Source organism: Moschus berezovskii, chromosome 11, assembly GCF_049115385.1.
Source record: "Moschus berezovskii isolate FMDL1 chromosome 11, NW_MosBer_1.0, whole genome shotgun sequence".
NCBI lineage: Eukaryota > Metazoa > Chordata > Mammalia > Artiodactyla > Moschidae > Moschus > Moschus berezovskii.
The window spans coordinates 107,627,760-107,641,309 of record NC_142470.1 but is presented as its reverse complement, the minus strand read 5'-3'; the positions used below and the strand labels follow the sequence as shown (position 1 = coordinate 107,641,309).

The 13,550-nt window shown below is 47.4% G+C and overlaps 1 protein-coding gene across 1 annotated transcript in view; it reads right to left on the bottom strand.

Moving 5' to 3' along the window:
• BCL2L11 (BCL2 like 11) overlaps window positions 1–13,550 on the bottom strand; it is a 48,713-nt gene that overhangs the window by 24,857 nt on the left and 10,306 nt on the right. Inside the window, exon 4 of the mRNA XM_088841797.1 lies at window positions 8,338–8,511. Within this exon, the coding sequence (XP_088697923.1) occupies window positions 8,338–8,511 (174 nt within the window). The remainder of the gene's footprint in view (window positions 1–8,337; window positions 8,512–13,550) is intronic.

The following is a 13,550-nucleotide window of genomic DNA, read 5'->3' as shown; positions in this document are numbered from 1 at the left end:
GAAAGGGCTTTCTGTAGCACTGCCAGCAAGAGTGGGAACATTAAAAAAAACAAAAAGAAAACGAGATTGCCGCTACGTAATGAGCTTGACATCAGTCAAGCCAAACCTGCTTCTTCCTGAGTGCCCAACTGCTTCTACCCCACTGCTCCGAATGGCAGGCATTCAAAGGCACTGAGGCCCCAGTCTGACATCCACTGCCACCCTTCCACACCCAACCAGGGGACAAGCATCCGGGCGCGGGGCTGGGGGAGTGTGGGGTATGCGTGCGTGCATCGCTTTGGTCATCCTTGGGGACAGGATGCTCTTACACCCCTGGGCCAGCAACGGTTTGAGTTCCCAGCATGTCACTATTGGAGCTTCAAGTGCAGAACTGGAAACCAAAAAAACCCCACAGGAACATGCACTCTACACTGTTCTCAGATGTTCAGTGAACTGTAAGGACTGGGGTAGAAATGAGATCAGATCTTCAACTCATCAGTGTGAGCCGAGCTCTGAACCAATCTCCTACTCAGAGCTGAGAAAGGATTTCTCTCCCTTGAAGAGACGCTGAATGTGTGTGTGACTTTGAAGAAACGCTTGTTTTTATTTTAAACACACCACAGCATGTGCTTAGGCAAATAAGAGCTCATTGTGCCTCCTATCTACCAGGGACTGTGGAGTAGTAAGAGCGAGCGGAAAGAAAGTACCTCCTCCTGGCACTCAGGGGCTGAACCAAAAGCCAGAAAGAACTACTTTGTAGGCTCTGAAACCAGGGCTAAACCAATCCTGAAACAGACGCTCCAAAAACACTGAGAGGAAGCACTGATTCTGCATGCGGCCCCTTAAGACTATTCATTTGGGGAAGTAAAAATTCTGGGATGTTTATTCAACCCAACAGTCTCCTGACCTAGGGGGCTATCTTCAGAAATACCTTTATTAACGAAGATTTATCCACAGTTGAGAAGGAGGATGAGGAAGTCACTAGCCATCCGGCCACCATTTCCAGTGGAGACCCATCTGAGGGACTGAGCTATCTCAGATGCTTCTGAATTCGCAGCCACAGGGTAGAAGGGCTGCTGCCATGACAGCTCAACTGCAGTAATGCTGTCAGAAGTCACTTTGATGGTTCTCACAAAGCAAATGAGCCAGAGCCCAATTATCCACAGACACACACCTCTCTCTGGATTTATTATTTCCCAACTGCATCATTTTATTTTTTGAGAATCATCTATCAATTCCTCGGAGCCACTGGATGAAAAAGAAAGGGAAGTGAAATAAAGCGATGGTACACAGCACCATTACTCGTCAAGTTTTCACACTGTGTTTCCCTGGCACACATGTAGGTGAACCTCTAAGCAAGTGCATGAATTCAGGATGGTGCTTTATAAACAGCTGCTGGGATCAAAAAACAAAAAGAAAACTTACGAGCTGCAGCCAGTGTTTTCATACTCACTCCCTCCATGTGTGTTTGCCCACTGCTTTTGCGTGACCATGAGTAAGAAAATCAGAATAAGCTGCTTCGATCAATTTCCAGTCTGACTGTGTGGAAACTGCCAGAAAACCAAGGCTATGAGGTTGGAAACCAGTGTTTACATCTTTTCCCTGTGACAGTTACCTGTTTCTTACAATAAACTATGAATTTAAAAGCATTAGGATGAATGCTATGCCTTCCTACTAACTATTCAACCTCTAATGACCTAGATCCCCATATCACCCGAGCTGTCCCCCATAACCCATGTTTTTCCAGAAGCCAGTGACATGCCAGAAGCAAACCCAAATTTTGAGTTTTTATGTGTATGTACAAGGACATACCCAGCTAACTCTGAGTCACAGTAGGAGCCAGCAGGTGGGGATGTGGCAGAAGCTTCCTGTACTGCAATGCCTGGTAGCCTGGCCTAGGACAGGCGCACAGTTTTTCCTAAGGCACTGCATTCCTGCTGACGGGCACTGGGGGCTACAGAGTTCTCCCTTCTGGGAACCAGAATGTTCCCTTCTAACCCCAACCCAAATCTGGACTCTGTCCCCTGGGGCTACAAAGGCTACTCAGTCATCACCCCACCTTTTAATCATGAAGTTGCTACCGTGTGCCCCACATGTGGTCCTGAGTCAGATCCTTCCACGTTCCTTTCATGGCAAAGTGCTCCATAACCACTCTGGTCCTGCTCAATCTGTTCCCCAAAACATGCTGCTCTGAGCAGTGTGTGGCCATGGTCTCACTAGGTCTGGATGGGCACAGGAAGACACATGACATGACTGTTCCTTGCTTTCCCTATACGCGCCTAGCCCCACTGTCCCCAGGACAGCTGTGTCTCTTAACAGTCTTACGATTCTTTCCAGTCAGTCCTAAAGGAAATCAACCCTGAATACGCAATGAAAGGACTGACTGCTGAAGCTCCAATACTCTGGCCACCTGATGTGGAGAGCTGATTCATCGGAAAAGACCCTGATGCTGGCAAGGATTGAAGGCAGGAGGAGAAGGGGACGACAGAGGGTGAGATACTTGGAATGGCATCATCGACTCAATGGACATGAGTTTGAGCAAACTCCGGGAGACAGTGAAGGGCAGGGAAGCCTGGCGGGCTGCAGTCCATGGGGTCACAGAGTCAGACGCTACTCAGCAACTGAACGAGAAGATTCCTTCCAGAAGATCGCGGAGGACTTGACTGTGCAGTCTTTTTTTTAACAACAAAAATAACCCCCAAAATAAATATAGTCCAAGCTATGCTCCTTCCACTGACAGCAGAGGCAACTTCCTATCCACACAATTTATTTCACCACTTATCCCAGCAAAACTACGAAAAGGGAAATGCTTTTTGAAGACCCTTGACAAGTAATCATAACAACCCCATGTTAATTCACTTACGACCGTTCCTTAGAAATAGTGTTAAAAATTTTGAGGTTACTGGCTTTCAATAACCTGGGTTCCTGGCCCATCATCAGATCTGGGGGAGGAAATGAGAATTTACACTGTGAATATAAAACATTTCTAACGAGAGCACGTGTGGCTTCCTCTATGAAGTTTAATGCTGGCGGCAGGAAACAGGTGATGAAAATCTCTGCTCCTCAAAATCTCTGCTCCTCAGTTCACATGAAGGTCTTAAGCATCATGGTGTTTTGTCTTAATAACAGTGGAGACCCAAGCAAAGGGGACAAAACAGAATCCTGAAAAGCTGCAGCCAAAACAGCTTTCCAATTAAGACCGGTAAAACCCTGTAATTTTATTTATGCACTTAAAAGTTTATCAAGGCCATGCGCTAAGTGAAGCGCTTAGCTGTTAACACAGATATATGGTGACTGATAACACACTCGAAAGATGAGGTATAATGAAAGCTTCCCACTTAAAACAAATTCACAAGGGCCAGCTGCCTCTTCTTATCCCACGTCGTATCAAAAGAGAAACATCACACCTCAATTCCAGACACTGTTTTGCATAATCACAAGGACGAAATCATTGTGTTTGGACATTTGATGGTTCAAGTATTTGGCCTCAAAACACATGTCTGTCTCAGTTGGGCTGTCTGATTCCTCTCCCCTAGAAAATTCACAAAGCTCCTGTGTCTAGAAAGCCCACTGATGCTTAATGCGGGGGGTGGGGGTGGGGAGGAATCCCCTCAAGGGACACAGGCAAACACAGCCCCAAAGCCTTTCGTAGAAAAGCGTTAGTCACTCAGTCCTGTCCGACTGTGACCTCATGGACTGTAGACCGCCAGGCTCCTCTGTCCATGGAATTCTCCAGGCAAGAGTACTGGAGTGGGTTGCCATTCCATTCTCCAGGGGATCTTTCCAACCCAGGGATCAAACCCAGGTCTCCTGCATTGCAGGCCGATTCTTTACCATCTGAGCCACCAGGGAAGCCCTTTTTATAGAAAATCCCATGATAAAAAGAAACACTTGTAAGAATTGAACCCTGCATAAAAAATAAGAAAACCAAACAGCTCAAGAGAGCAGAGAATTTGACTGGTGTGGTAAGTAGTTCATCAGAAAGATGGTTGGAGCCCAAGCTCCTTCATCCACTGACCAGACCGTACCAATCCCATTGAAGGAACCACCTAACCTCTACATGCCAAGGCAATTCCCGGGGCGGAGGCGGTGATCCTAAGGTCTCCTCTGCAAACCACAAAAATGTCCTGTCAACGGCTATGCCATGTCCCCATGCAGGACAAGAATGGAAGCTGATCACTGCCTGGGGCAAATATGAGCGTAAGAGACACAGGATTCTGGGGTGACCGACGTCCTGCCTGGTGCTGTCGAAGGTCTTATATCTGCTCAGGCTCTCATGTCTTTCCTCGTCCTCCTGATGCCCTCTGCCCTCCAGAGACACGGTTGCTGGCCAGGCTCTACTGCTCTGTGGGCTCAGATCCTGGGTGCAGTCGTCTGGCTGCCCCTGGGCATCCGAGGTGGTGCTCATGGTGAGTAACTTGCCTTCCAATGCAGGAGACAGAGACGCGGGTTTGATCCCTGGGTCAGGAAAATCCCCTGGAGGAGGCACTCCAGTATTCTGACGGACAGAGGAAGCTGGTGGGCTACAGTCCATGGGGTTGCAAAGAGTCGGATAGGATTGAAGTGACTCAGCACGAGTTTAGAAACCCAACCTGCAACGCCGATGAAACAGGGCCACTCCAGTTCAGTGTAGTACACCCCCACCAACCAACTCCCGACCGCGCTCCCCTGACCACCGCAGACTGGCTGACACCCTCCCAGTTCAGGAGGACACAGGTCCCCAGCCAGGTGGGGAGACCTGTCCCGGGGACTGCACATCAGAGGAAGGATCAAGACTGGACTGGGTCACCTGCTGCAAGTGTCCACTCCAACACTTCCTTCCTACCAACTATTAGAAATAAGGACCTGGTACAGGTTGTATAGATAACCCTGTATACGAGACAACTAATCTTCGAATGTATAGGCATAAAGTTGTTTCTATTATTTATATTCTTAATGCTTCCCATTTTGAGTATTGTTTATCTCCAAGATTTTTCTTGTTGATTGTTACCTGATGTTTCCCTTTTTAGAGAAGCTTTTTAAGACGGCTTTGACTCTGTTGAGCCTCTCAATTTTATCTTCATTTTTATTGCATTAATACCTGGTATGTATTAATTGCTTTCTTTTCTTTATGATTATTCTGTTTATTTTGCTAACTTCTTAAACTGGCTGTATACTTGTATACTCATTGCTTTTCCTTTTTATGTAAAGTCTACTACACTTAAGGCCTCAGTGGATAATGTTTTCCATATCCCGTAGGTTTTAAGACTTTGTATTTTTGAGACACACATTTGCAAGAAAAAACAGGTCCCTACCACACAAGCAAGTTGCTGCGGAAAGTCTCAGGTCACTCACTACATTGACAAAGCGCTTACATCAAAATGTTTTAGGAACTGGAGTGGGACGCATGCTCTGGTCTAGGAATGGGACTTACTTTGGGGGAAAAACGTCCCCAGAGCAATTCAGCTGAGCAGCATCATGTTGAACCAGTTTTAATTTTCACCATACACCCTCTTGGACTGAAATAGTTGATTTCTTTTTTTTTTTTTTTAAAGAAATTTTAGCTCCAAAACCATTTTCACGCCTAAGGAAGGGCCGCAAAGCCCAAACTAAAGGAAGCATCGTATCCTGTGCAGAGAGCCAGGTTCAAGGCTCTGGCTCCAGGACAAGACAGGGCCACAGGCAGCCCTCCCCCATCAGCCTGCGGGCACACGTGGCCAGGCAGCCCCTCTCATGAGCCGGCCAGCTCACCGCTGGTTAAACCCTCATGAACCACCAGGATCTGATCCAGGGTTGCAAACAGAGGAAATGCAAAGTGAACGTGGGGTTACCATAGGACGCCAGGGACACCAACTCACTCTAAGCAAATACTTAAAACCACGAAGGCCTCGCCTCTTAGACTCCTGGGCTTCAACCTGTTCTCCCAGGAACCAGTCAGCTCACAGCGTGTAAAAAAAAAAACTCTCAAGGGTTCATGATTCATTCACTCAGAAGTAAAAACCAAAATTTAACGATGGCCAAAAAGCAGAATTTGCACAGGGAAAAGGAAAAGAGAAGACGTTTTAAAATCCTCAATTCTTAGTGCACTATGTCACTTCAGTCGTGTCTGACCCTGTGCGACCCCATGGACTGTAGCCCACCAGGCTCCTCTGTCCACGGGATTCTCTAGGCAAAAACACTACAGTGGGTTGCCATTTCCTACTCCAGGAGATATTCCTGACTCAGGGATTGAACCCATGTCTCTAAGTCTCCTGCATTTGGCAGATGTATTCTTTACCACTGGCACCAGCTGGTGAGGCCCATATACAGACCACGGGGCACCCACCACAGGCTTCGTCTTCCCTGAGATGGGAACAGAAGGCCAGTGGCTGGGTTCTCTCTCCAATGAGCATATTTCATTTCCTCCATTGCCATGAACTGCCCCCAACACACTAATGATCATGTGTGTGCATGTGTGGATGTGCCTGGGCGCACGTGTATTAGCCCTGTTGCTCTCTGTCCCTCGGCAGGAAATGAATTTTCAGACAGGCTTCCCAAACCTGGGATGGAACCCAAGTGTCTCACATCTCCTGCACGGACAGGCAGGTTCTCTACCAACAGCACCACAATTCTATTCAGCCAATGACTACTGCTAATGTTAAAACGGTCAGCAAAATACCTCTTATCTTGAAAAAAATTGCAATAACTTCTAACTGCAGGAAAAAGCAGTTCAAGCCTGTCTTAAAGTGTCCAGATCTTTCTTTCTCCAAATACACGTCTTGAGCTACAGTCAAGTTTCTGCCTAATCCAATAGGCCATCCCTCTCAGGTGTCCCTGACACAAGACCTGGTTCCAACAGAGCCGGTGCAGTGGGGGTTTCCAGATGTTTCTCCATGGTCCAAAGATCTGCCAAGGTTCTTCTCAGGGTGATGTGCAGGTTCATGGGCAGGTCAGGGGTGATTTGGACCTCCCTTGCCCTCCCAGGCCACTTCCTATAAAAGATTTTCTTTCCTTTTTTGCGTGTTTGCTTTGGGGCCTGGCAGGGTTAGACTTACAGCTCATTTCCAGATGAACTGACTTCGCTGTGGGTTTCCTGAACTCCTGAAATGACAGCTCCTCTCCACAGAAAGGAGGAAGGAATGCTTCATTCTGTCATGCTCAGTGGCCTGCCAGAGCCTGCCAGTCACTGAGCAAGGGAAACAGTGACCAAGTCCCTACCAGCTGCTCTCCACCCAGCAGCTTATACAAAAGCCCTCAGCTCGGGATGCGAGAGCTTCCGTCTCCATCTGACGGATGAGGAGATTGAAGCTCCAAGAGACACACAGATCCACCCAGGTTACTTGTGGAGCTGAGAACAGCCGGGTACCACCCAGACCCCGCTCCAGACCCATGTGCAGTCCTGGGACAGGAAGGCAGTACAACCCACAGGTGCCCAGTCAACACCAACCCTGCCAGCTGGAGCTCTTACACAATGACTCAGGGGGCAGCAGACGTAAAGAATCCACTTGCCAACACAGGAGATGTAGATTGGATCCCTGGGTTGGGAAGATCCCCTGGAGAAGCGAATGGCAACCCACTCTAGTATTCCTGCCTGGAGAATCCCATGGACAGAGGGGCCTGGTGGGCTACAGTCCATGGGGTCACACGGAATCTTACACAACTGAAGCAACTGAGCACACACACACTCACTTTGCTAAAATAAAAGGAAGATCCCCAAAGAGAACATTGGGAGGCTAATATCCACCTGGAGTACTCGTGGTGATGGGCCAAAAGCATCATCTCACCTGGATGAAATATTTACCAACATAAGGGGTGTGACTGTTAATACTAAGTCATACAAGTTAACGCTGAACTACACATGCCATAGTGACAAGCTGCTGGTCAAAATGCCAAAAATGAAGATTAAAATTTAAAAAATGGTTTTAAGATTTTTTTTATGTGAGCCATTTTAAAAGTCTTTAATGAATCTTTTATAATATTATTTCTGTTTTATGCTGGTTTTTTTTGCCCTGAGGAATGTGGGATCTTATCAAACCCACACCTCACCCTTCCCCCACTCCCACACTGGAAGGCAAAGTTTTAACTACTGGGTTGCCAGGGAAATCTCCCTCGAATTTTAAATCTATATATTATGCATTAATTATATTATAAATGCTAGTCATGATGATTTTCCAAATACCAAAAAAAAAAAAAAAAAAGGTAAGAAGGTTAAGACCACCTGTGAGTGGAATACAAAAATTTTCACTATTAACATTTTGATGTACTTTCTTTCTAATCTTTTTGTTATGCTTGTAAATTGCTTGAACACAAAATCACGTGCTATGGGGTACATGTTCATGTTGCCCATAAAATTCATCTCCAGTGTGATGTACATGGAGGTGGGGCCTTTACAGGGTGATCAGGTCATGAGGGTGGAGTCTTCGTGAGTGCAGTTAGACCCCTTAAAAGAAGGGGTCAAGGAGTCAGCTTCCTGTCTTTCCACCTTGTGACACAGGAGCCACCTATGAGCCTGGAAGAGGGTCATCAGAGCCTGACCATGCCAACACCTGGATCTCAGACTTCCAGCTTCCAGAACTGCAAGACAAAGTTTATTATCAAAGCCCCCCAATCTATGGTGTTTTTGTTACAGCAGCACAAACTGACTACAACACTGGGGTGTCACCAAGAACTCTGTAACTTTTTAAAGCTTAACATTACGCCAAGAGCATTTTCCATGTGATCATTCTCCTTAACATCTTTATGAGGACAGTGTCACGATCACAGCCCAGGGATGTGCAGTAACGCAGAGGTTTTCCTATACCATTAGTACTGCCAATAGTTCATGCCGTGATGAACTCTCTGCACATACGTTTCTGCCAGCATTTCCTGTGAAAGGCAGGACTGTCAGGCCCTGTTCGGTGCCCACTGAGCAGGGTCTACAGGCAGGTGGGTGACACAGGGCTCATAGCCCAGTGCCCGACACAGCACAGCACAGGTCTCTAAGGACAAACATTTGCTTTGTGTCCACAAGAACTCCACAAACCAGGAAAGCAGCCTAAGGTCACATGCCCTGGCCCAGGTCCTGGCCACTGACCGAGCAGAATCACCAGAGGACAGTGCCAGCAGGGTGAAAGTGGCTGGAGTCTGTCTTATAGGAGGAGTATGTCGAGGCTGAGGCTGACCCAACAAAGGGAAAACAAACACCACTGCACTCTAGTATGGGCAGTGGTGGTCCATGGGGAGTTCTGCCCACAACAGGGGGGGCAACCACAGACCAGGAGTGTGTGGACACTCGGGCACCGGGCAAGTGCTCTGAATCATTGGTTTCAAAAGTAGGTCAGGAAACAGTGTGTCAGATGTGCACATGTAGATCAAGAAATCTAACACTGCCAAGGTCCTAAATATTAACTAAGACAAATCAATGGATGATTGATCTTCTTCCTGCTTTATAGTAGAGTCCAATCATTCCAAGAACTACAGGACTTACCATTTTCCTTAATGAGAAGTTCCTCTGTAGCATGTGTTGCCAAACTTGAGTTACCCATAAATTTTCAGGCAGTGCGAATGAGGGGGGCCTGGGGCGTACCCACTGAGGGTACGCTACCAGAGGGATTACAAGACTAAACACTGCAGTTAGTATCTGAAAAACGTATCAAGGATTACTGCTCAATCTCTTCCAACATGAAAAGCCTATTATCCCATATAGAGCAAAAATAAAGGGTGAAAGACATGATTTCTCAAACAGCGTAGTGCTGGGTTGGCCAAAAAATTAGTTTGAGTTTTTCCATTAAGATGTTACGGAAATACCTGAGTGAACTTTCTGGCCAACCCAATACTTTGCAATCAGAGCCAGTCAACATCAATTGTGAGTACTTGGTGAAAAGAAAATAAAGATTTCTAGTTCCACAAAGGTGCGGTCACCCTGTTCTGCGAGGTCCTCCTTTTTCACAACTAAAAACCCCTGGATTTTAACAAGCAAGCACAGCGGCTTCCGTGGCGGCTCAGCAGTAAAGAATCCACCTGCCAATGCAGGAGACGTTAGTTTGACCCCTGGTCCAGGAAGAGTCCACATGCTGTGGAGCAACTAAACCCATGCGCCACAACCAACGGGCCTGTGCTCTAGAGCCTGGGCAGCAATTGCAACTACCGAAGCCCTCTCACCCTGGAGCCTGTTCTCTGCAATAAGAGAAGCCAAAGCAACAAGAAACCCCCACGCTGCAACCAAGAGCAGCCTCCACTCGCTGCGACTAGAGAACAGGCCTGTGCAGCAGCCTGTGCAGCTGGGAAGATGCATCACAGCCAGAAAGAAACACAGAAAGAGAATTAAGAAAATAAATAAAACCAGCACAGAGGACTCAGAGGGAAATGAGAGTGGGCTCCCTGGGGACCACGGGGTTTGAGGAATGACATGGGGATGGCTCTCCTGGATACTCCAAAACCCTCTATACCCCCAGCCACAGCACTGCAATCTCCAACAGGCGGAGAGAAAACACAGCAAGGAAAGCTTGTCCTCTTTAGCCTAAGGACTGGGCCCCCCAAGGGAAGTCTCTCAGCTATACCCACCCTGCTGCAGCTGAGCCCTGCACGCCACCCATCCCCCACCCAGCAGGAATGTTCAGTGCTCTGAAACCATCCAGGTGGTGCGGCAGGTTAGGTGGGGAGCTGACCAGCACAAACAGAAGATGCTATGATTCCCACCCTGGGGGCCTCATGGACAGCTGACCCTGTTGTTGTTTAGCTGCTGTGTCCCACCCTCTGTGACCCCGTGGACCGGAGCCCACCAGGCTACTCTGTCCTCCACTGTCTCCTGGAGTTCGATGACCCTCCACCCTGACTAAGCAGCGTGGAAGCAGTAACAGGCTGGGTGAGTCACCACTACACATGTGCGCGTGGGCACACACAAACACACACGCAGGCGTGTTATCAGTGGGCCCAGCCCCCACCCCAACCAAGCGCTGATGAGCAATGAGACAGAGCAAGTCAGAGTGAGTCACCCTTACCTCTGGCGGGGCGGGGGGGGGGGGGTGTTGGGGGAAGCTGAACCTGCCCAGCTCCTGGCAGCATAAGACTGAAGGGAGCGGCAGGAAACAGAAATAGTAACCCACTGGCCCCCCATTCCAGCCTTAAGAGTCATCAGGATCCAGCGGGTCACCAGGTCTCCACACCTACCCAGAATGAAGCAGAGTTTACACCTGGCATCAATGAGTGGGAACCAGGCGTGGGAGGCAGGCTGGCATTCGCCCCCCTCCAGCCCCCACACTGGTGTCAACAGGGAGCAGAGAAGAACTGAGCCTTGGTCCCCCTCCTGCAGAAACAAGGCCTGCAAGTCAGAGCTCCACCCCTTCCCCCTCCACGTATCAGCGGGGTTGAGGAAGCGGAGCATCAGCCCCCAGTAGGGTTCCGTGAAGTGCACAGTCAGTAGCTGGGAAGGGATCTGAATGTCCACTCCCCCAGCCCTGGCAGCAGCAGGAAAAATCTTAGAACTGAAAAATACATTTAGAGTAAAAAAGCACTGGATAGGACCAACAATAAGAGTGGAAGTGACAGATGAGAGAATTGGCTGACACGAGGCTGATCAGCAGGATTTCATCAGAAGAGAGAGGGTACATGATGAAAAATGAACAGCATCTCAGGGACCTGTGAGACCCCAACAAAACACTAATATTGTCCTACAGGAGTCCCAAAAGAGGCAGGAAGGGACTGGGAAAACATCCAAAAATGTAACAGCTAAAAACTTCCCAAACTTAGCACAAAACATCAAATCACAGATTTAAGAAGCTGAGTGAATCTCAAGAGATAAACCTAAAAAATCCAAGCCATGTTAAATTTCTAGACGCTAAACAGAATGAAAACCCCCAGAAGGAGCCAGACAGAAATGACACATTACTTATAGGAAAACAACTGAAATGACAAAGGATTTCTCACCGACAACCATGAAGGTCAGGAGGAAATGACATGTTTTTCAAGCACTAAAAAAAAAAACCCCAACAACCATCAACCACAAATTCTATATCCAGTGAAGATATCCTCTGGGGTGGAGGGGAAATAGATTCTCAGATGAAAGAGAACTAATGATTGCTGCTAGCAGGCCTGTCATTGAAGAATGACAGAAGAATTCCTCTAAACAGGAAGGAAATGATAACAGACTTGGGACTTCAGAAGAAAGAACATTAGGAAGGGAAAAAAATGGAGGTACATATAATAAACTAGCCAACTTTTCAGGAGTTTCTTAAGTTATATTTGATGGTCAAAGCAAAAATAATAATAATAATAATAGAGTCATCTGACATAGTACTCAGTGTATATGGAAGAAACATTTTAAGACATTTAAAAATCAGGCCAGAGACTTCCCTGGTGGTGCAGTGGTTATCAATCTGCTTTCCAGTGCAGGGGACATGGGTTCAACCCCTTGTCAGGGAGCTAAGATCTCGTGTGCTGTGGGGTGATTAAGCCCACATACCACAGCTATGGGCCCCACGGGGTCTGGCGCTTGTGGATCACAACTAGAGAAGCCTGCGAGCCACAATAAAAAGTCCATGTGCTGCAACTAAAGCCCAGCACACCCAGAAATAATAAAATAAAATAAAAAACAGGGCAGAATAAAGGGACCGAAAAGGAAGAAGTAAGGCACGGATGCCAAGCTGAAGTCGTAACACAGCGGTGTCGCTGAGAGTGGCGGATGACAGTAAGGAACAAGCTGCACAGACACAGCGCAACACCAGAGCACATACAACGGCCTCCCCAGCGGCTCAGCATCGCCGGCAACGCAGGAGACTGGGGCTCGATCCCTGGGTCAGGAAGATCCCCCGGAGGAGGAAAGAGCAACTGACTCCAGTATTCGTGCCTAAAACATCCCGTAGACAGAGGAGCCTGGTGGGCTACAGTCCAGGGGGTTGCAAAGAGTCAGACACGACTTAAGCAACTGAGCACACAGGGCAATATGTGTAAAAAGACCACCAAAACAAAACAAAACAAGACGGAACCGTGAAAAGTGTTCAAATACTCCTCAGTAAGACTGAAAAAAAGAAACACGAAACACAGAGCAAACAGAAAGACAGTAAACTGGCAGACTTAAGCTCTAAGCAATTACCTTAATGTGAATGGTCTTAATAATACACAGCTGCAAAGACAGATAGAATGTGGTAGAAAAAAGTTATCATCTAAAGACATACTGCGTACAAAAAACCTTACTGCAAACACAAACAGTGCTAACGTTGTCTACAAAGAGCAGGAGTGGCTGTACTAGTATCTGATAAAGGAGACTCACAGCAATGATAAAAGGATCAACCTAACAGGAAGACAGAATTCAAAATGGGTACATACCTAACAGTGCCTTGCAGTATATGGAAGGAAATCTGACAGACAGGAAAGGAGAAATAGACAAACCCACTGCCATAGTTGGGGACTTCAACACTGTTCTCTGAGCAACTGTCAGAACACTGTCAGAAGCTCAGAAAAGATACAGAAGAGCCAACAACACGACCAGCTGATGAGACAGAATGGACAAATACAGAATGGCACACCATGCAACACAGCAGGAGACAAACGCCCCATCCCACAAGCACTCACAGGTCATTCCCCAAACAGACCTATCAACCCATAAACAAATCGCAACAAATTTAAGAGCTGAATTC